This window comes from Notothenia rossii, assembly GCF_949606895.1.
Source record: "Notothenia rossii genome assembly, chromosome: 1".
In the NCBI taxonomy this organism is placed as follows: Eukaryota; Metazoa; Chordata; class Actinopteri; order Perciformes; family Nototheniidae; genus Notothenia; species Notothenia rossii.
This window is the reverse complement of record NC_136912.1, coordinates 61,044,317-61,068,044: the sequence shown is the minus strand read 5'-3', so window position 1 is coordinate 61,068,044 and position 23,728 is coordinate 61,044,317. Positions and strand designations below refer to the sequence as shown.

Sequence of the window (23,728 nt, the reverse complement as noted above, 5' to 3'; positions counted from 1 at the left end):
ATACAAACCAAACACAGAACCGGCAAAACCAGCTATTTCCAGACATTGTCCTCCATCCCCACCCTTTCAATATTATCTCTCAATAAAGCCACCCTCTGACCCAAAGTATCTTAAAATAAAACAATGTGTTGTGAGAAGCCAAAATGACCTTTGACCACTAATCAGTGAATAAGTTCACCTCATTGGTATCCATTATTGACTTAATTTGTACCAGTTAAGAAGATTGTCCATTGTAGACTTCTAAATGATAGCTCAATACAGAGAGGATTTGGCCAAGATTAAAATGATTCTATCTTTCACCCAGCTTTGGCTCTCTTGTCCTCTATCTTCCTGTTTCTACTTTTGGTTTTGAATCAACTCATAGTCCGATGGGACTGAGCTGAAAATGACAAATCAAGCACCTTCCTCACAGCCAGAACATCAGCCAAGCTTTGACACCAAACCCTGTCAGAGAGGACACAACTTCAAATTATTCTGACACACACATAGCCAAATCCATGGATACAACCAGGCAGACACACACTAACATAAGAAGAAAGGGAGAAGTTAAGTTGTGAGTGGAGGTGACAGAGACCCTTGAGGGAGAGCCAAACACAAGACAGGCCATGCCTATTCCTGCCTTCTATTTCCTCCACTCTGTTTGTGTGTGTTTTCGAGCCGATGTGTGTGCACCCACTCCCGCAGGATCTTTCTTCAACAACTACAAAACTGGGACAAAGCCAGAGGAATAGGAGAGAAGAAGACAGGAGCAAAGGAAAAGGACAGAGAGAGAGGGAAAGTGAGATGTGGGAGGCTGAAAAGGGCAGGATGGATAGATAGACAGAGATAGACGATAGGGAAAAGGCCAACCGCTGCTGAGGTAGATCAGATGGAAAGAAAGAGACACAGGGAGAAGAAAGAGACGATGCAGAAGGGGAGCTGTGAAGGGAAACTGAGAAACTCACCTACTGTGAAGTTTTCTGCGTCTTGACGAAATTCACATCAACAATGAGGCTTCTATTCTAAACCCCTCTGGAGTGGAGACGGCATACAGACATTTCAGAATAATGCAATGTGTTGAAATATATCCGGGACTATTTGAGATATTAAACAGCTTGTACACGCGCTGGGAAATGGCCTAGTTTGCAGTTAAATGTCCTACTTTGGGTTTTAAAAGCCCAAATGTGTAATTCAACATAAAGTCAACATAAAGGGGGTTCCATCATACCACAGAGACACCATAAAGAGAATGTGTGTTTTTTTTCTTCTTTGATTTACAAGGTCTGAAAACATTGAAGGGTGAGTAATTGATTCCGTAAAACACATATGCAGTGTGCTTTTGTCTCAATTGGGATACCTCCATGAGTACACTGACATGTAATGCATTGTAAACACCTAACCACAAACTAACGGGTTACTGTAATAATATTAATTTTGTCAGTAATCACACTACAGTTACTAACATTGCCCCGACACGCGTTACTTCGTTGCACTGACAGACAAGAGGGGTTTCCGCCGCAGGTTTATATGTACGTAATCTGCGCGACTTGCGCATCCACATCTCCACGTGCAGTGCTGCATAAACATGGCTGAGTCAGCGATAACTTTCGAGGAGTGGAGCCGGTATGCACATTATTTTGAGTTCGTCCGAAGAATAGACAGGAATGTGACGGTGAGGTGCAAACTGTGTCCAGGCCAGAAGCTGTTATCCACTGCTGTAAATACCACGTCAAACCTCAACAAACACCTGCAAAGAACACATGCTAAGGTGAAGCTAATAGCTAAGGACCCCCTCACCCTGAGTGAGGATGTTGTGAGTGCGCCGCCGCCGACTCCGATGCAGCAAAAATTAGAATTTGGAGAACCGGTAACCAAAGCAGAGATGGACAGGCTTGTAGCATCCTTCAGTGTAGAGGAAATGTTGCCCATTTGCACAGTGGAATCACCATCGTTCAGAGATATACTGCGCAAAATACAGATAGCAGGAGACAGAGGACATTCAGGAGCTATCTGTCTCGCAGAGGAGAAACTGTGGCGCGCTTACACTGTAGGTGCGCCGCAGTCTGCGTGATCTGCATGTAGGCAGGGGCGGGCCGGCCCTGCGAGTAAAGTAACGAGTAAAGTAACGAGTAACGAAGTAGTGTAATATGTAATATGTAATATATATATTTTTTTACTAACGACCCCATCTCTGGTAAACATTTATGCAATGTGTGAATGTGGACTATGTAGTAATGTCACAAACAGCAGCTGTGCCCTCACAGTAGCCATGACAAGAAGCAATGCATTTCCCTCATCAGCATGTCAGTTTTATTCTGTCTATGATCTTGCTTTTTGTTCTCCTTTCAAGCATGTTTCTGTGTCAGTCAAACTTTGTCATATTACTCTAACTTTTCTGTTCAGCTAGCTGTCATCTTTGAGAGGCGAGGTAACACTGCATTTACTTCCATTTTTATTGTGAATGCATGCTGGAGGGAGAGTCAAGACCAACTGTGGCGCTGCTACCTCGGATCTCATTATGGAGACCACTATCCCAGCATGTGATAACTTAATGACCATGCTCCATTCCAGACACATCAAAAACACTACTTTTAACCACAGAAGGCTTCTTTGAACCAGCATGGCACAGGACGCTACACTAGTACTTATGAAGACACAGAGATGAGTCCCACAGGAATTACACACTGCCTCTCTTTTTCTTTTTGCCGCTGCTTTTGATTGATATATTAATACTTTTATTATCTTTGCTTTTAAATTAGTGTTTTTAAATGTCATTTTATATCATTGCTTTTAGATGAGTGTTTCTAGATATCATTTTATAATATGTTTCTTTATGCTCTTAATGTCTTTCATTTTTGTAAAGCACTTTGAATTGCCTTGCCTTGCCTTACCTCCCAGCCTCACTTTGTTTTTGTCCTTCTGACTCCTATTACTCTGCCTGTTCTCACTGCTCCTCCTGTGGTCTCTTTTAACCCTGTTTCTCTTTGATCATTGGAAACTCTGCGGACTGACACCAACGAAAGCTCTTCTGGTCAAGTTCCTAATCAATTAAGACACTAGACGTGTGTTGCAAGTGGACCGTTGCCTGTTCTTGATGGCACTATCCAAAAGATTGTTAAGGGACTTTTCAAGAACTGATCAACGGATCTTCAAGATCTTTGGGAACATTGGAGGCATACGTCCACCTAAGTAAATGTAAACAGAGTACATCAGTTTAACTGCTGTGTCATATCAGATCTAACCTTTTTACACAGTCACTGTTGTATTGCAGTGTGCATCTTTAATCTACCAATCTTACATTGGTAGACTGGGGCAGGATACTTAACCCCAAATTGCTCCCAGGCATGTCTACGGTATTGAAATGTATGCAAGTCGCTTCGGATAAAAGTGCCAGATAAATAATATGTAATGTATTTCTTCTGAGCCAACCCTGTTCCCAAAGGCGTCACTGTGGATGCACACGTCTAGCCAAGTAATTACCCTGTCACTCACCATGATCTGTCCACTCACAACAAGCCCCACTGACCACACTTTGCGCTACTGTATGACTGATAATGACTGGACTAAAGAATCATCAGAAATGGTAGCGCTGTCGCTGTAAAGGAAACGTAAGTTTGAGAAACCTGCTCGAGATACACTTTTTGTTATATTCCATGGAATGCTCTTAACATCCCGATAGCAATGAATTTCTTAAGTGCTCTGACAAAAAATCCATAAAAAAATGGCATCTGTGGAAGCCGTAGTACTGTAAAAAGCACGACCAATCATTTTAGCCGACCCGGCTAAAATAACTGGATGGCCTACCTGCCTGTTGGCCTTCCATCTGTGCACAAACTTATCTCGTGCCCTCATTGGTCATGTGCGCGTTCGTGTGTGTTGGAGGAGGGGCTCTGTAAGGAAGTCTGAAGGAAGGGGCAGATTTTTTTCGGTTGTGTACTTTCAAATTCTAGCGAACTCGAGCTGGTTTCTCCATTCTTACCTACCCTACCTTTCCATAATGCTGAACCTGAACCAGCTTTTCTCCCAACTGAAGGAGGTGAGCAGCATTGTGTTGAATGAAGGGAGACTGGAATACAATATATATATATATTTTTTTGATATTTTTTTTTTGATATATATATATATATATATATATCAAAACAAAAAGCTAACATCTAATTTAAATTATACATTTCAAACACAGTATTTTCCTACATAGCCAATGATCTATACAAAACAAAAAACTGCTTTTAGTCTATTTAGGATGATGGACAGTTTGAAGCATTGAGTGATCAGTCTGTATTAGGTAAACAAAATGTTAATCACTGACATTTTGGTTATGATATTAATAATAATGTTATTATATTAAAGCAGGGGTGGGGAACCTCAGGCCCCCAGGCCGTATACGGACCGCTAGACCATTTCGTACGGCTCTCGAGGTAATTTATAAACAAAGTGGCCTGTGCCTGGTGGTGGGACCCAATGTGATATATTTTCATGGGGCCCAAAATCCCTGGCGGCGCCCCTGCATATAGTGACACAATGCCAACAAAGAAATATGCATTTGAAAACGTTTAGATTAAAACGGGGAGTTTGTTGCCAGCATCAGTATTTCGGTACACATCATATCCTATCCAGAGAAAACACCAAGCCACACCCCCTGGCTATGTTTACCTGCAGAAGCCCCCCTGCTCCATGGGTAGGGGTGGTGGACTGGCTGTTATCCACAGAGCGGGAGTCCTGATAAAACAACTCCCTGTTGTAAATACAACCTCATTTGAGTGTATTGCCTTTTCATTGGCCGGCTCATCACAGCTACAGGTTGTCCTCATATACAGCCACGTGTGTGTATGTTATCGGTCTTGATTCAATCTATAATGTGTGTAAATATTCTTCCGCATATTTATGTACTTCTTGTATTGTGTTTATTTCCTAGTTTCACCCTTTCTTCATGATTAAAAGTGATTAAATGACATCTACGGTCTCTAGTCCTTGATGGTGGAAGGTGTTTAGCTGACAGTCAAAGTGCACAATAGACACGTGCACGTAGGACGAGACACCCATCCACGAGTAACGTTTCCACGTCAGGTTTCTTATGTATGCTAGCAGCAGCACACAGAGTTAACTAAATTATACAAACATGGGTTAATGATTAGAGTTATTTATTTTGTTAAAGTTTCAGCTATTCTGTTTACAATTCTGTCATCAGATTATTTTATACGATTTGTTAAAACATTGTTGTTTCTTTTGATGTGAAATATTATGTATTTAATTTAAATAAAAAGCAATGTTAGTTTTGTTCACAACTTGTTTAGTTAGTTTACCTTATTTTTTTCTCCAAAAGAACCGATAAGAGTACTGCTAAAAGACCGGACCGATAAGCGGTATCGATAAAAGTAGTAGTACCGTTAAAACCTTAACGATACCCATCCCTACTCCCCAGTGGATGCCCTCCTAATAACCAAGCTGGTCATAAACCTGCTCTCTCGACCCCATGCCCACAGCCTTGGTCAAGGCAGTCCTACCCACCATCTGCCCCGTCATAGTTGACATAGCGAACTTGTCCCTGTCTTCTGGCACAGTCCCACCCTGCCTCAAAACTGCCTCAGACTCTCCTATCCTGAAGAAGCCTGGCTTGGACCCGGATGACCTGAACAACCACCGGCCGATCTCAAACCTCCCATTCCTCAGTAAAATCTTGGAAAGAGCAGTTGCTGCACAACTGCAACATCAAATGTCATTCCATGAGCTCTATGAACCCCTTGAGTCTGGCTTCAGATCCCACCACAGCACAGAGACTGCCCTCATTAAAATCACAAACGACCTCCTCATCGCATCTGATTCTGGCCTCATCAGAATTCTCATCCTCCTAGACCTCTCTGCAGCATTCAATATCATATCCCATACCATCCTCCTCAGCCGCCTGTCTGACTACCTTGGCCTAAGTGACACAGTTCTTGCCTGGTTCAAGTCCTACCTCTCTAACAGGAAACACTTCGTCACCATCAGTGACTGAAGCTCCCCTCCGGCCCCAGTCAACCAAGGTGTACCTCAAGGCTCTATGCTTGGACCCCTCCTATTCACCATCCACATGCTCCCACTTGGTCAAATCATCCGCCAACATGGTCTAAGCTTTCAGTCCTATGCTGATGACACACAGCTCTATCTCTGCACCAAACCGTCCACTCAGCTCCTCCCTCAATCCCTTGTCAACTGCCTACATGACATCAACAACTGGGTGTCATCAAACCTGCTCAAAATCAACAGCAATTAAACAGAGCTCCTGATTGTGGCTCCCAAGGCGCAGCTCCAGAAGGTTGGAGACCTGCTTATCTCCATTGACGGCTGCTCCATCTCCCCGTCCACTGAAGTCCGCAACCTGGGGTCACCCTGGACACCACCCTCCTTTTTCCAGGCGCACATCAAATCTGTTACCAAATCCACCTTGCCAGACTCCGGCCTTCACTCTTTGACTCTGTGGCAGAAACACTTGTACAAGCCTTCATCACATCCCGTCTGGACTACTGTAATGGAGTCCTGTCCAGGGTTCCCAGCAAAACCCTGGACAGGCTCCAATACGTCCACAACTCTGCCGCCAGGCTTTTCACCTGCACCCAGCCATGGCAACATATCACCCCCACCCTCATCCACCTACACTGGCTGCCGGTCAAATCCCGGATTCAGTACAAAACACTCCTCCTCACGTACAAGTCCCTCCATACCATCGCCCCCCAGTACTTATCGGACCTCCTCCATCCCTACACCCCTTCTCGGAGTCTGTGGTCCTCAGACACGGGCCTGCTCTCCATCCCCCGCTCTCGCCTCCGAACTGTTGGTGACAGGTCGTTCAGTGTTGCGGCCCCCACCCTCTGGAATGCACTTCCTGCCGAGATCCGTACTGCTGCCTCCCTGGAGATCTTCAAATCATCATTAAAAACACACCTGTTCACCCTGGCCTTCGGGCCCTAGCCCTTTCTCGGTCCCCCGGCTTCCTTTGTTTTTGTTTGTCCACCATGTACAGTGATCTTGGGTCCCTTGAAAGGCGCTATATAAATATAATTTATTATTATTATAACGGTACTGCCGTTGTAAGACTAACGGTCCGTCTACACTACAGGCATCAAAAAATCTTGAAGCTGGGCGTGTCTGAAGCTTGGCGATTTTTTGCGAGCAACGCGACCAACAACCAATCACATGAATCTCCCGCCCCCGACATACAAAGCAATAGCAATGTTAAAACGAAGTAAACTGGATATAAACTCTCCAAACAGGCGAAAAACCTACCAGTTTCACCCACTGTCTCTGCCACTTCCCTCCATGCCTGGTTCCTCCGGTTTGTATCCCGTTAAATAGTTCTGGTCGTAAAGAACCGGGTGATTTGCTACCGTAATATCTCGTTTGGAATATGAGGAAATTAACTGCGGTCTGGCTCTCCCAGCTTGCAAGCGGTTTGATTGGCTAGCGCTTGCACTGGTGGGATTTGCATAAACGGGATTTGCATAAACGGGATTTGATTGGTTGATGCCAAGCATCGAGCCTCAAAAGTTGAACATTGTTCAACTTTTGATGCCGATAGATGCTCGTGATGCTTGCAAAGCCATGCCAAGCTCCCCACAATGCAATTCGGCGAAGATTAAAAATCTTCTACGTCACCCCATTCAAGTGAATGGGCGAAGCGTTGAAAGCATTTTTCGATGCCTGTAGTGTAGACGGGCCGTCACGATGCTTGCAAAGCCATGCTCCGCTCCCCACAATGCAGTTCGGTGAAGATTAAAAATCTTCTACGTCACCCCATTCAAGTGAATGGGCGAAGCTTTGAAAGATTTTTTTCATGCCTGTGTGTGGACGGGCCGTATCTGGCATTGTTGACGTATCGCTGTCATAGAAACAATAAAAGAGCGCTGGGAGCGTTTTCTGCCAGAAAAAGGCCATATGTGGATAGGGGCTCTAAACTATTAATATGTAGAATGCATCTCAAACCATGTCTTCTAACAGAGCATTTTTTTAAACCACATTTCACACTTACATATCAGTTACATTGAGCAATTATTATTCATGCTGTACTGTATAAATATAAAAAATGCCCTACATGCATTAATGTTAATTTATGTACACTTTAATTACCTCCAGTATGGAGCACTGTATAGAAAAGCAGAGCAACTTTGCCTAATGAAGTGCAAACAGTGAGGGACTGTTAATAAAGTTGAGTGGTAATTTTCTTTCAGTGCGAAGCCATTTGGTGTACGAGAAGAGCAGCTGCTACTGTAACAAGGCCGCCATTTTGCTTTTGCTTTTTTTGTAGAAGATGCGCATTGTTTCCTGAACCTAATCTCCCTTTTGCAAAAATGAAAAAAAAAAACGCACAACAGATTGTCTGGGTATTGGTTTTTATAATGATGATTCTCCATGCTGTGTAACTAATATGTAAACTCCTGTAATCTCTCAGTTTAAATGCAGTGTCCCTCTGTGTATCTGTGTGCGCAACACGTTTTAGGAAAGGAGAAGAATACAAGGGAGGTTAGAGTGTACGAGTCACTGTGTAGTAAGACGACGAGGGGTGTACACTAAGTGATAATGCAGGCTGCTGCCAAGAAAATGACATTAACACCAAAGACCTTATCAAGGACACTGTCAGCAACTGTCTCTCTCTCACACACACACACACTTGCACACTCACGCAAATATACTGCACAACAATCCAGGGAGCGAGGGGGGGGAAGGCAGGGAGGGGAAAGACAGAAGGGAAGAAGAGGGCATTATCTTGATGAAACAGTGCTTGATACAGTAGCCTGAGCCAACCTGAACACAACTCTGCTTTCTTTTAATGGAGATTAAAGTCAGTCTGAGCTCATCTTGTTTAACACTGCATACAACTACATCACTGTGTGTGTGTGTGTGTGTGTGTGTGTGTGTGTGTGTGTGTGTGTGTGTGTGTGTGTGTGTGTGTGTGTATGTGTGTGTGTGTGTGTGTGTGTGATTGCGAGTTTGATCTCATATGCTGCTATCTCCTCAACCATCATTACTACGCACCTTCTGGCCCCTGTTCTTGCGGCCAATAAAAGAGTGCTCAATCGTTCTGACCAATGGGAGCACACACATCTATTGACCATGGTGCAACACTACCTCGCCATTAACCCGCCATCACAAGGTCTACAAATGAAAAGGCTGATTCAGGGTTGGAATAAAAAATACATAATTGATAATATCTGCAGGATACTTCATGGTTCTGACAAAAGTCTTACGAATCTGAAAGGGTATTTTCAGTTCTGCCCACTTTCTGAAATGCTCTAGGAATGTTCAGACAGGTTCTGAAAGCTTAGTTCAGATGTTTAAGTTGGCCTAAATGTACTTTCAGGTAGAGTTGCAAAAGCTCCCATCTCTTAAATGTAGCATTCTGAGAACCCACAGATACCCTGAATCGAGACCTTGAGTAATCCGTAGACCTTGATCTCACGACTTCTGTACCAAGTAGTTCTTCTTCTTCGTTTCCCTCCTAGATTCTTCTTTCTGTGGCATTGTACAAGTTGCGTTCAGATCATACATACCTCCTTGTCTACATATTTTCTTGCCCGGTTTCCTGGCACATTCCTTGGATATTCTTTTGACTGTAAATGAATAGAAGACTAAAGAATAACATGGAGCCCCTTGACGCGCAACGCACACAGGAGCTGGCATGCACACACACACAACTGACTGAAAATTGGGAATGGGAGAAATAAAGACGCAGGGAAAGAATGAAACACACCAGCTCAATCAGCGCAGTATTCAGTCTTTCAGTCTGCCAGCCAGTCATTCAGCCAAATCAATCGGTGATGATCATGACAACGACCGTCTTGTTTAATGAACTGTAGCTATTGTGGTGAGGCACAATGGGCTATGATGAGCTACAGACATGATGAAGTGGGGGGGAGTCCATCCGCAGAGGAGGGCAAATAAGGCGCTGAGTGGAAAGAAGCAACAGGAAGGTGGAGGAGGAGGAGGAGGAGGGAAGGATGGGAAATAGAAAGAAGAAGATGGAGGCAGCTATGGAGTGGAATGAAAACAGGATTGATGGCCTTGATGGACCCAACACACACACAAACACAGTCCTCTCTTTCACAAAATCACTCAAAACTGCATGTTCTATAAGCAGTGTCATGCATTAAACATGCACAAGGTCATGCTTTCCCTCTACAGACAGACAGGAAGACAGACAGACACACAGACAAAGACAGACAAAAACAACAAACCCTTCTCTCTACCAGGATCTTGTTGGTTCGATACCCCCCACCCCGCCACCCCCTGCCCCCACAATCATCGTTCCCTGGGCCCACAGGCTAACTCACCATCCTCAGTGGGGACGTAGATGTTGACATAGAGGCAGTCCTCGCTCTGGTCCTGGACGTACGTTGAGACAACGTCAATGCTGTTGGTGAACCAAACCGGCAGCATGACGTCAGGCAGGCGGCCCTCCACGATGCTCTGAGGGCACACCGGGGCAAAGTGTGTGGCGTTGCGGATCTCCGGCCACGACGCCGGCGGCTCAGGTGGCTGAAAGCGGCGCTCGCCGGTGGGCGGAGAGGCGTACGGGACTCCTAGAAACTGGACCACGGGACCCAGGATCTCGTTGTTAAGCTCCTTCTTGACACCGCGCAGCCTGCCGTACACGGTTGTCACAACTGGGTCGCTCTCGTCAAGTTTCTCAGCCAGAGACGTCTGTAGCAGCAGCAGTCCAAGCCATATTAGAGAGGACACCCACCGGCCGCTGAGCAAAGAACCTTCAAGGCTTATGTATCCCATCATCCTGCTCCCACTCTTAGCGGTCAGAAGTAGCTGACACCCAGTCCTTGACTGGTGCCTCCACTGGGACATAGTTGCTACTCCTTGTTTTTCAACTTGTTTACTGCCTCCTCTTTTGTCCTTTCTCGTGTATAAATCCCTTTTTTTTCTCTCTCTCACTTACGCCATGCAGAAGCTCTTACGATCACACTAGAATCACATTCACACAAGGGCGTAAGTAAAAGGGGTAACTCTGGAGCAGAAGTGGTTGGGGGTTGCTAATGATCCTTCTTAAAATCCAGGCATTGTAAAACCATCTGGGGGAAATGTAGCAGCCATAGGTTTCCTTCAGCTAGTTGAAGACAAATCGGGGTAATATTCCTCACAATATGGAAAATATTCCTCACAGAAGTCCGCCCAGTAAACACTGCAATGAAGTAGATAGAAGCAACAATATCATCTTTAAGCTCCGCTACTCAGAAGGTAGACAGGTCAGTCCGTGATGGGAGCTTCCATCACTTAGAGGGGATGGCCATGTACAGCAGCAGGAGTATGCAGTGGCTCTTGAAGATATACTTGCTATAGGTTTGTCCGGTCCAAAGTCTTTCCCCTAAAACACAGAGAAAAATCAAGAATCAGCATTCACACAAATATAGTTTTTATCCAATGATTTACTTTTCTTTCTTGCCTCCTGCATCACAGTACTTTACATTTGTGTTTTACCTGTATGCATAAATGCCAACGTGAAGAGGAACATCTATTTATAGTACATGGTTATATTACTCAACAAATTAACTAGCATGGTGTCCGTCGGTATGCTGGGTGACAGATGTCTCCCGGTTATGGTGGACTTTACGGTTTTATTTTATACCCTACTCTTAATGTGAAGTACCCTCCATAGCTGCCAGAGAGACACTCTGTGCTGGTGAGTGGGGATAGTTTTGGGAGAGAGCCATAGACCTGAATGCATACCACCAGCAGCAATAACACACATCGCATGAACTAAAGGGATTCAGAATAAAAGTAGATATTGTAACAGGTTGTTTGTTTTTTATGTCGCCCCTAACGGCCGATATGAGAAGTAGTGGGCCATTGATTAAAGTCAGGTCAAGGTTTTGAATGTGTGTCGCATATCTGATTCTCGTGCTAGAGGACAAATATCTCCCTAACCACGTCCTTTATCCTATTCTAAGTCGCACATCCACTTGCAAATAGTGCTAGAATAACAGGTTAAATAACAAGCATTGGACAATAAAAAAAAATGCATTCAATATAATCTGTTATTTCATTAATATAATGTCCAAGTCTGGAATTTGAAATGAAATAGGATGAATGAAATGTTATGGGGATTATTATGAAATGTGATTTATGTAATATCAGTCACAGTCCTTTCAAGTATTGCAGATTATTTTACCAGCCTGTCCTCCTACAAAAAACGAGCATATAGGTTGATTGTTCAGCAGTTTAATACGACCCAGTCACGTTTTAAAGTGTAGCACCTCTAGTGGTCGTGTAAGAAACAACATGCTCCCGTTGATATCAAGCGCTCCGGAGGGTCGTTTATTCACAAATAACCCTCTCTGGAAAATCCTAAATTGTGGAATAGTTTGGCCATTAAAATGCTTTTTTTATTAGATTTCTTGCGAGAAGTGTAAATTGTACTTTTATAATCTACGTCCAGTGGATGTGTAGGATCTATAGTTTGATAGATATTACGAAGAAGATTTTAGGTCTCGCCAGGAGAACGTGTATATGCGGCAGCTTCCATGTAAAGTTAGTCAACCCTCACAGGGTGAAAACAGTTTTTCCGGTCTCAAAGTTTTCCTAATAAAACCGATATATTCCCCTTACTGTCAAATGATTACACAGTGATATCTGCATTACTCATCCACTAAGAAACATCAGTTTATCCTTGTTAATTACACAATATTGATAGGGTTAAATTGTGCACAATGCTTTTGTGTTTTTAACCTTTGATTCGGAGAAACAAATAGTTTTTTCGGAGTTAAGACACAACATTACCCAGAATCCCCAGCTATCGTTTGGGACTACAACATCCGCCTTGCTTTACAAACCCTGTGATTAGTCCTCAAGCTCTGTGATTGGATGTTGGAGTGGCAGTGCGACAAGGTTACGCTGAGCATGCTGGCAATTGTGTATTTCGCAACATGTTCTATGGCACATCTTTACTGGGACTTGTAGTTTTAAAAGACGTTATTCATATTTCCCACAATTAGAAGTTTCCAGTATTACACTGTTTACACCCCTGGAGGTTTAGGGGAAACACATTGGTGTCCAGATGGAAGCTGTGTGTGTGTGCGTGCGTGCGTGCGTGCGTGCGTGCGTTGGTTTTTCAACCCGAGAATGTGATTTATTTTTCACTGCTTAGGAGTCAATGTTCCACCTGGAACCTTCAGATTTCATACTCTGAGGAAATCCTATTTAGCTTCTTACGCACACACACACACACACACACACACACACACACACACACACACACACACACACACACACACACACACACACACACACACACACACACACACACACACACACACACAAATACAACTCAACGAGCTCAGACAGCTGACAAGGGAGATAAGACGTGATTACAGACATACATACATACGCAGAGATACACACACATACACACTATGGGCTATACGTAGCTCACATTTATATGTGAAACCACACACGCATCTGCACACACACATACACACACATCCCAGAAAAAGAGGTGGGGGGAGACTGTAGGGGGGCAGGAAATAACAAGGAGTACAGACGCTTACAACAGCAGGAGGAAGACCATAATGGGAGGAAAAAGGAGGCCAAAAACAGGAGATGAAGATCAAACCGGAGTGTTTGAGATATAGACAAAACCACACCGTGTGTTTGTAAGAGAGGGCTAATTGTAAATACTTTGGTGTAAACCACAAGAAACGTGAATAATGACTACAGTGGCATGTTAGAACCTGAAACTGAGCTGTAATCCCTGCTGGACAATTATTATTATTATGAACTTAGATCTTGTTCTGTTGCACTGTATGCAGTACTTCTTTGCAGTGATTTAGAGGGACAGTGTTCCATGACTCAGACTCTACTGCTAGAGGAATACACAGATACATTCCTCACTATCGTCACAACCAGAGAATCCATACACCTTGTCCAGTTTACAATCTACAAAACACAGAAACTGTCTTTGTTCCATGTGTTCAACAGCAGGGACATGAAAATACAGTTAAAGGTGGGGTAAGTAATTTTGGGGAAACCAGCTCGAGTGCGCTACAATTTGAAAATACACAACCGGAAAAAATCTGCCACTTCCTTAGAGAGCCCCTCCTCCAACACACACGAATGTGCACATGACCAATGAGGGCACGAGATAAGTTTGTGCACAGATGGAAGGCTGACAGGCAGGTAGGCCATCCAGTTATTTTAGCCGGGCCGGCTCAGATGATTGGTCGTGCTTTTTACAGCACTACGGCTTCCACAGATGACATTTTTTAATGTATTTATTGTCAAAGCATTTAATATATTCATTGCTATCGGGATGTTAAGAGCATTCCATGGAATATAACAAAAAGTGCTTCTGAAATAAATTACATACCCCACCTTTAAGTTTCCTTTTTTTGAAAGCATTATATTATCCATATTCATTGTGTGGAATCATGTTAGCTGCCATGTTGATGCCAGAGGATAAACTGCTTCGTCGGCCACCTTAAAACGTCAGCAGTTTTTGTTATTTGTTCAGGGACACAGAAGAATTGCCTACTAAACCTCTTTTACTTTTAGCAAACTGTAGCAGGCTAAATGGTCCCTTTGGATCATGTCGTACGAGAAAACCAGCGAAATATTCCCATATTTTAGTATACTGATGGATAAATTACTACAGCTTCATTCACATCTGAACAGCTTGGAACTGAAATGATATTCACGCTTGAATACAAAAGGCTGATGTAAATGTCCAGTCATTTTCTTCTCACTTTATTTAAATACCCTGAAACCCTATTTCTTAAAGGTCCCATTTCATGGCCATTTCCACTGATCATAATTCCATTGTTGAGGTCTACTAGAATAGATTTATATTGTGCAATTTTCCAAAATCACTTTGGTTTCTCATACAGCATCTCTGTAAACTACGTGTATTCACTGAATTCCACTCTCTGCCTTTAACGGCTCGTTGTAGCTCCAATAGTTCCAGCCCCCACCCTTGAACAAAGAGGGCCCTCAGTGATAAGATAAAAAAAATAATCTTTTTTTTCCCTTTTTTTTTCGGCACAACCTCACTCATCATACATTGTTTTAAATGACACTAACACTTCGCCATAAATAACACAGCTTTTCCATAGGGTCAAATTGCTGTAGGTCTCTGTACTGTAGGTCTCACTATGTATGCGCTCAACTTTATTACTACGCGGCGGCGGTGTATAGCCGAATCACAGCCCCACCCTTGAGCAACCACACAATTTCACTACATATTTTACTTTTGTAACTTTCGATGTTTGTGACAAATAGAACTCCTTGTGTACTTGTACAGCCAGCCAGTCATATGTTTGCATTAAGTGGGGTGCTGTTCTGAGGTTTTGATTGATATTACCTAGGTCTTCTTGAGCCATACACTGTCTTGAGATCTTATCCATTGTATCTTTGTCTTGTGATTTTTGACAAATAGGTGTGCGATTTGACATGCAAGATTGACTGAAAATTCTAAATATTGGTCATGTTGGTAGGATTGGGTAGGCAGGGTGTTACTTGTTAGTACGTGGGTTGGAGGGGGGGGGGGGGCATGAGTGCTCAGTCCCCAGGGGCCACTGGAGGTACTAATCCGGCCTTGCCTCCCTGTGAGCACAGTGTGCTCTGATTGGTTGGTTCACGTTGTGAATCGCGCTGAGCTCCGTGGAAGTGTGGTTTCCTTGTTTAGCAATACACAGCGAAACACAGCCAAACTCACCCTGAGCACACACAAAGTCACAGCCGAAGTAAAAACAATAAGTGTGGCTTGATATTGAGTAAGAAAAAGGTTGATAAACGCTGTGAGAATGGGTCTGCAGAGAGAATTTCGCCGCAATCCCAACTGTCTGTTATCAGCCTGCAGCCAGGGAGGAGAGATCAGCAGAGCTGCATGCACTGAGTGTGTGTGTGAGGAAGTCCGTGGATTGGTCAATTTGGACCAATCAGCGGGGGCTTAACATAACGGCTCCGCGGACGTAACGTAACGGCTCCACGGATTGGTCCATTTGGTTCCGGGAAACGCATGACATCATGAGTTACCCGGAAGAATCAATGGACAGTGACATATCTCCAACGAGGTGTTTTGGGGAGGTATTTTTCTGTGTTAGAGTTTTACTCGCTACAGGGTGTACTTTGAGGGTTTTGACTCTGCAGACCGTTTACATGCAGAAAAACCTTCATAACACACAAGGGAATGGGTAATAACCGGAAAAGCATGACATGGGAGCTTTAAAGGTCCCATGTCTTGGCCATTTCTACTGATCATAATTCCATTGTTGAGGTCTACTAGAATAGATTTACATTGTTCAATATTCCAAAATCACATTGGTTTTCTCATAAACCATCTCTGTATAGTACTCTTTTCACCCTCTGTCTGAAACCAGACCCCAGTCTGCTCTGATTGGTTGACAAGAAGGCTCTGTTTTGATTGGTCAACTGCTTCGAGATATGTCACAAATGACCCGCATTTTAGCCATAGAATGTGTTGGAGCGCTAGCCAATAGGCGTGTACATAGGAGGAGTCCAGTGGAGGCGTTTCAGGGGGGAGTGTGCGGGAGGAACACAGGCTTATGCAGACCATTTACATGCACCAAAACCTATAACACACTCCAGGAACGGGAAAACCCAAAAAGCAGAATACTCCCAAAACATTGTCAGACTAATTTGGTTGAGTTTAACAAAAGATTAAAAAAAGGAACAACATCACATACCATGCAATTATCTTCCCTTTCAACCCTATTGCGTGAGTTACCTACACACAACTTTCTTGCAAACATCTAGGGTGTGTATCTACGCACAAACTGGCAGTCATTCAAGAGACATTACTTGAGTAAACCTATCACCTATCGACCAGTTTCCTCTGAAGTCTGAGTAAGACTTTTGATCAAGCTTTTTCCACATAAGCAGTAGTACTTCACACATGTACAAATGTTTCTCTTTAAAATGCTCAGCATAAAAAGTGGGATTTTTGGCCCTTTGAAAGTACATAAACCTCACTAAAGTCAGCAGATAACGCTTGCCTGTGATTTAAATATTGGAAACACAACCTGAGACATTTCCTAGTGACGGAAAGAAGTAGGAAAATTACTCAGGTACTGCACTTTTAAGTATTTTAAATGTATGCTACTACATTATTTTTACTCCACTACATTAAAAGGAACCAATTATGTACTTTGAAGTCATTACAGGTTCGGATTATTTGCTATAAAGAATATGATTTAGCACATATCGTGAATGTTCCTACGCTAGAAAAAATACATAAATGAGACCTTTCCCCTCAGGTTATATCAAAATATGCCAGGATATCTAAGTTAATGTTTTCTCTAAAGGTTTCTTTGTTTGTTATTCAATTTAATCCCAAGCATTTGACAGTTTGTGTAGTGTCCCTTCAATTATGTTAAGTTTTGTCATGTTCATGTTAGTTTAGTTTATGTTCCACTTCCTGTTTTATTTTGTACTCGCCTTGTCTCATTCCAGGTCCCTTTACTTGCTGCTCTGGTTCCTTTTCCCACCATCATCAGTGTCTGCCCCGCCCCTGATTGTTTCCACCTGTGCCCACTTACCTCAGGTATATATTGTCCTGTCTCCCCTTGTTAGTTGTCGGTTCGTCTTGTTCGTTGTCCCAAGAAGCCAGATCCAAGGCATTGCTTAAAGAGATTCAGTGTTTTGACTTTTTCCCTCCATGAGAGCGCTTTACTTTTGTCTGTTTGTTATTTCCTCTAAAAGAGTGATTTTGTTTTTTGCAAGTAAATATTATTTTTCTTCAAACCTTTTTTGTCTCTGGGTTGTGCATTTGAGTCCTCCAAGCTATTGAGTCAAGGTTCCTAACAGAACGAACCGATCAGTATGGACTCAGCCAACCCCAAGACGCTCCAGACTGCCCTGTCTGCACAGGGAAACACCATCTATCAGCACCAGGATCAGCTAAAAACCATTAGCCATGGAGTGAAAGACCTTTCAGATCGCCAGGAGGGTTTCCAAAACTCTGTCACGTCACAAGTGAACCATCTGGCAGAACAGCTCCACAGAGTCCTCACTCATCTAGAGGCAACTTCTACAGGTCCGATGCCTGCTACGCCGCCTGATGTCAATCCTGCTGCTAATCAGGCCGAGGTCAGTTTCTCTCCTGTCCCACTGCGGTTGGCATCGCCAGAGAAATATTCAGTTGAATCTGGCAACTGCAGAACCTTCCTAGTCCAGTGTGACCTGCATTACAAACTTAACCCAGCCGCGTTTGTGTCAGATGAGGCTAAAATAGCATTTACGGTCTCCCATTTAACTGGCAGAGCTGCCGCATGGGCCACTGCGGAGTGGTCAAGAGACTCCAGTATATGTGGATATTTCACAGCATTCAAAGACATTATAAGCAGGATTTTTGATCTTACCTCACCTGCCGGTGAAGCCACCCGTGTACTCATGCAGCTCAAACAGCACCCAAGGCCAGTATTAGATTATGCCATAGAGTTCCGTACCATAGCCGTAGACAGTGGCTGGAACACCCCAGCATTAATAGACGCCTTCCGCAATGGACTCTCTGAAACCATCAAAGACCACCTGGCTCCACTTGAACTACCACAAGACCTAGAATCTCTGATTTCCATGTCTATTCGAGTTGATAACCGCCTCAGAGAAAGAGAGAGAGAACGGCGCCAAACTGCAACAAGATTTCCCAGCCACCAGGGGCGCTCTCTGGGTAAGCAGCCTTCATGGGATCCCTTGTTTCACTCTTTATCAGTCCCGGCAGGAACAGCGCCATCACAGGCACCGGAGGAGCCAATGCAGCTCGGGAGAACAAGGATTTCTCCAGAGGAAAGACGGCCCCGCCAACAGGAGGGGTGCTGCTTTTACTGTGGCCAATCGGGTCACCAGCAGGCGACATGCCCCGGAAAAGGGCATGCTCACCAACCATGAGGAGGGCGTTGGTGAGCAAGATTTCCTCTGACTATCCTCCTCGCACACTCACCCAGGTTAAGGGGAGCTGCAGCGAGCCGTTTAGTGGAGAAAGTGAATACTGCTGAATACACATACTTTACAGAGATGCTGTATGCGAAACCAATGTGAGTTTGGAAAATTGTACAGTATTTTTCTATTTTAGTATACCTCAACAATGGAATTATGATCAGTGGAAATGGCCATGACACCTCTCCTTTAAGACTGTCCCTCTCAAGCATCCCGTCAATGCCAGCGCCCTAGATGGCAGACTAATGTGTAGAGCAGTGACCACCAACTGGCGGCCCGCGGGCCACATCCGGCCCGCCAGACATTCTCATCCAGCCCGCACGACGGGGGTGACTGTGGCGTTGGCGGAGTGTTTTTTTTTGCAATGTCTCGTGAGTAAGGTACAGTACCGGAGTCCAACAGAGAGGCAGCAGCTGCGGGACAGTAGACTGCATACTGCGAAACCTTCCCTGCCTTGAAGAAGTTATCCTTCATTGTGAAGAGTCTGCTTTGTGCGCTCCGCACCACAGCAGTTGCCCCGCTGCGACAGAGTCCAACAGAGAGGCAGGGGCTGCGGGACAGTAGCCTCGAAGCAGGGTTGGGTTGTAACGGAATATATGTAACGGCGTTACGTAATCAGAATACAAAAATCAAGTAGGCTAACTGTATTCAGCTGGCGTTACATTTGAAAAACGAGTAGTCTGATTACAGTTACTTTCGTAAACCTGAAGTGAATACATTTTGGAATACTTATTGGAATTATTGGTGGAAAAGTTTCCTCACAAAATGTAATATTCATTACCGGCAGAACTGTTTGCACACTGCACAGTGCTGCAGCATGTCTGTGAGCGAGAGAGAGATGCAGCGTGTCTGTGAGGCCCCGCCCCCGCACGCAGGTGAGAGAGAGAGATCTCTTTTCAAATATATTGAAAGTTAGAAACGGAGATGGTTAGATAAAATGTGCAAGATAACGTTTATGTAGCATTTATTTATTGTCGAAATGATGACACTTCATAACGGGATCAAATCAAAGTGAATGGCCTGCTGCTGCTGAATGCATGGGGCAAGTGACTGGAAAAAGTTTTAAAAGTTATTACATTGTTTCAGATAATAAATAATAATGATAATTCATTCTATTTAGGGGCACCTTTCAAAGCAACCAAGGACACCTTACAATTCATAACATATTCCAAGGAAAGTTTTAAGACAGTACAAAGAATGCAGTCCGGGTGATGTTTTTCTATGTGGGGTGCAGATGAGAGGGAGCTGTCCAGAATGACACCAAGATGTTATTTTTGAGTTCTTGATAAGCCATTAAAACAGTAACATAAGTGTCTCCTGTGCACCAAAACATACCCATCTGTTATGGAAAAAGAAAGTATGCCAAAAGTATTCTAAAAGTAATCTGACACGTAACTGTAACTGTATTCTGATTACTTTCAGAGCATGTATTCAGTAACTGATTAGATTTACAAAGTAACCCTCCCAACAATGCTCAGAAGTGATCATTCGTTAGCGTGAAGAGTCTGCTAAGCTTTATGCGGTCCGCAGTACCTGAGCGTGCTCCACAAGCACCCCCCCCCCCCCCCTTCTGGGCTATATAAAAATCGCTGCCCCGCGATAGTGTCTATTGGATACATTTTGGCCTTTGGACAAATGTAGTTGGTGATCCCTGGTGTAGAGTAACTGATTGTACGAAACCCATTCAAGTGACAATTGATAATAATCATGTAGAAATAATGCAGTTTCATCTATTCAATTCAGCACAACATCCGCTGATTTTGGGGTTTCCTTGGTTAAAAACACATAACCCACATATTGATTGGTGTTGAGGACAAATTAAGGGATGGGGGGGGAATTGTGAACAGACCTGTAAGTCCGGCTATTTTTTTCCACCATGCTGTCACCAAAGCCCCAGTAACCCAGCTCAGCTCAGAGACAATGTCCTGTAGAGTCCCATAAACTGTTGCAGTTTCTGATAGAAGCTCAGATTGTCCTGACCTTTCCAAGGTCCCCTTATGTTACCATGACCTTAAAGAGGTTTTTAATAAAACCAAAGCTCTGTCACTGCCTCCTCATCGTCCTTTTGACTGTGCCATCGACCTGCTGCCTGGCGGACCCATCCCTAGGGGTCGCTTATACTCCATCTCGGGACCGGAGCGGGCAGCCATGGACGATTACATCTCCTCCTCGTTGAAAGCGGGGATAATCCATCGCTCTTCGTCGCCTGCTGGTGCAGGATTCTTCTTTGTGGGTAAGAAGGATGGATCGCTCACGCCATGCATTGACTACAGCCCATTAAATGAAATAACTGTTAAGAACCGCCACCCACTCCCGCTGATGTCTTCAGCATTTGAACTGCTTCAAACAGCTAAAGTTTTTACCAAACTCGATCTTAGGAATGCTTACCACCTCGTCAGGATTAGAGAGGGAGACGAGTGGAAAACGGGGTTCAACACCCCAAGCGGACATTATGAATATCGGGTCATGCCTTTTGGACTATATAATGCTCCTGCTGTATTTTGAGAGTATTTCAATGTTTCTGTTTTCGTGTATCTGGAAGATATTTTGATTTTCTCCCCAGATAGTCAGTCTCATGTCATGCATGTCTGCCAAGTTCTCCAGAAGCTTCTTGAGAATCAGTTGTATGTGAAAGCTGAAAAGTGCGACTTCCATGCAACCACTGTCTCCTTCCTGGGCTACATTTTCACCGCCAATCAGGTGCAGATGGATCCATCCAAGGTCAGTGCGGTGGCCAACTGGCCCACTCCTAATAGCAGCAAAAGAGTTCAGCAATTCCTGGGGTTTGCCAACTTTTACCGGAAGTTTATACGCAACTTCAGTTCTGTAGCCGCACCTTTGCATGCTCTCACCTCCTCTAAAGTCTTCTTTCAGTGGACCTCCCAGGCCGAGTCCACCTTCCAATGCCTCAAGAAAAGATTCACCACGGCATCTGTACTCACTGTTCCGGATCCCCAGAGACAGTTTGTGGTTGAGGTTGACGCATCCAACGAGGGCATAGGGGCTGTGTTGTTCCAGAGATCCTCCAAGGATAACAGGATGCACCCCTGTGCCTATCTATCGCGTAAGTTGACCTCAGCTGAAAGAAATTATGATGTGGGGAACAAGGAGCTACTAGCTGTCAAAGCAGCTTTGGAGACACTGGCAGAAGGGGCGGAGCAACCATTTATTGTTTGGACTACCACAAGAATTTAGAATATGTTAGGAAAGCCAAGCGACTAAATTCACGTCAGGCCCGGTGGACTCTGTTCTTCAGCAGATTTAACTTCACATTATCTTTTCGGCCCGGTACACAAAACCGTAAGCCAGACGCACTGTCTCGTCTCTTTGAGCCTGAACATAATGCCAAGGAACCAATATCAACCTTTCCACTGAACTCTGTGGTTGGGTCGGTAACATGGCAGATAGAAACAGATGTGAAGCAGGCGAATGTTGTGAGCCCGGCACCCAGCGAGTGTCCAGGCAACCGCTTGTTTGTCCCTGTGTCTTTACGCTCTCAGGTAATCCACTGGGCTCACACGTCCAAGTTCACATGCCATCCGGGGGTCCGACGAGCAATGTTTGCCATAAAGCAGCGGTTCTGGTGGCCGGCCATGAAAAAAGAGGTCTCCGAGTACGTGGCGGCCTGTCCAGTGTGTGCCCGGAATAAGACCTCGTCCCAGGCCCAGATGGGTCTGCTCCAGCCCCTCCCAGTGCCTCAGCGACCATGGTCGCACATCTCCATGGACTTTGTGACTGGACTACCGCCCTCCAAAGGTAACACTACCGTCCTGACGGTGGTAGACCGTTTCTCAAAGATGGCACATTTCATTCCTCTGCTCAAACTTCCCTCTGCCAAGAAGACGGCAGAGATCTTGTTAACTCATGTGTTCAGAATCCATGGTTTCCCCAGTGACATAGTCTCCGACAGAGGACCACAGTTAATTTCCAACTTCTGGAAGGAGTTTTGCCAGCTCCTCGGCGCCACCGTCAGCTTATCTTTCGGTTATCAACCGCAGTCCAACGGTCAGACCGAGTGCCTGAACCAAGACCTCGAAACATGCCTCAGGTGCCTCGCGTCCCAGAAGCAGACCACTTGGAGCGATCACCTTACCTGGGTAGAGTATGCCCACAACACTCTCCCCTCGGCTGCCACGGGTCTTTCCCCTTTCCAGTGTGCTAACGGGTACCAGCCTCCTCTTTTCCCTGCTAATGAGGAAGAAGTCAAAGTTCCATCCGCGCACGCCATGGTCCGACGCTGTCGGCGGGTTTGGGCCGGTGCTCGGCAGGCGCTACTCCGGACCTCGACCCGGATGAAGTCAGCGGAGGATCGTCACCGGCGTGCGGATCTACCGATTGGGATTGGCACAGAGGTTTGTGGGTCCTTTCTCGATTTCAAGAGTCATTAACCCTGTCTCTGTGCGCCTCAAACTCCCCAGATCTTTGAGCGTCCATCCCACGTTTCACGTGAGCAAACTCAAGCCAGTTCGAGAGAGCACTCTGGTTCCCGCCTCCAAGCCCCCTCCACCACCCCGGATCATTGAAGGTGGCCCGGTGTACACAGTCAGGAAACTTCTGGCGGTCCGCAAACGGCGCCGAGGATGACAATTCTTGGTCGATTGGGAGGGTTACGGCACTGAGGAGCGCTGATGGGTCTCAACTTTCATTGTGGACAAGACACTCATCAGTGAATTCTATGATCGTCACCCTGAGCAGCCTTGGCTGTCGGGAGTCGGCCCTAGAAGGGGGGGTACTGTAGTGCCCCGTCAATTATGTTCGTCATGTTAGTTTAGTTTATGTTCCACTTCCTGTTTTATTTTGTACTCGCCGTGTCTCATTCCAG

The 23,728-nt window shown here is 44.8% G+C and overlaps 1 protein-coding gene across 2 annotated transcripts in view; it reads right to left on the bottom strand.

Annotated features, from left to right (window-relative positions):
- nlgn1 (neuroligin 1) overlaps window positions 1-23,728 on the bottom strand; it is a 462,861-nt gene that overhangs the window by 353,628 nt on the left and 85,505 nt on the right. For both annotated transcript variants that reach the window (XM_079674266.1, XM_079674267.1), the window contains exon 2: window positions 10,284-11,326. In XM_079674266.1, coding sequence (XP_079530392.1) covers window positions 10,284-10,809 — 526 coding nt within the window. In that variant the 5' untranslated portion in view covers window positions 10,810-11,326. The remainder of the gene's footprint in view (window positions 1-10,283; window positions 11,327-23,728) is intronic.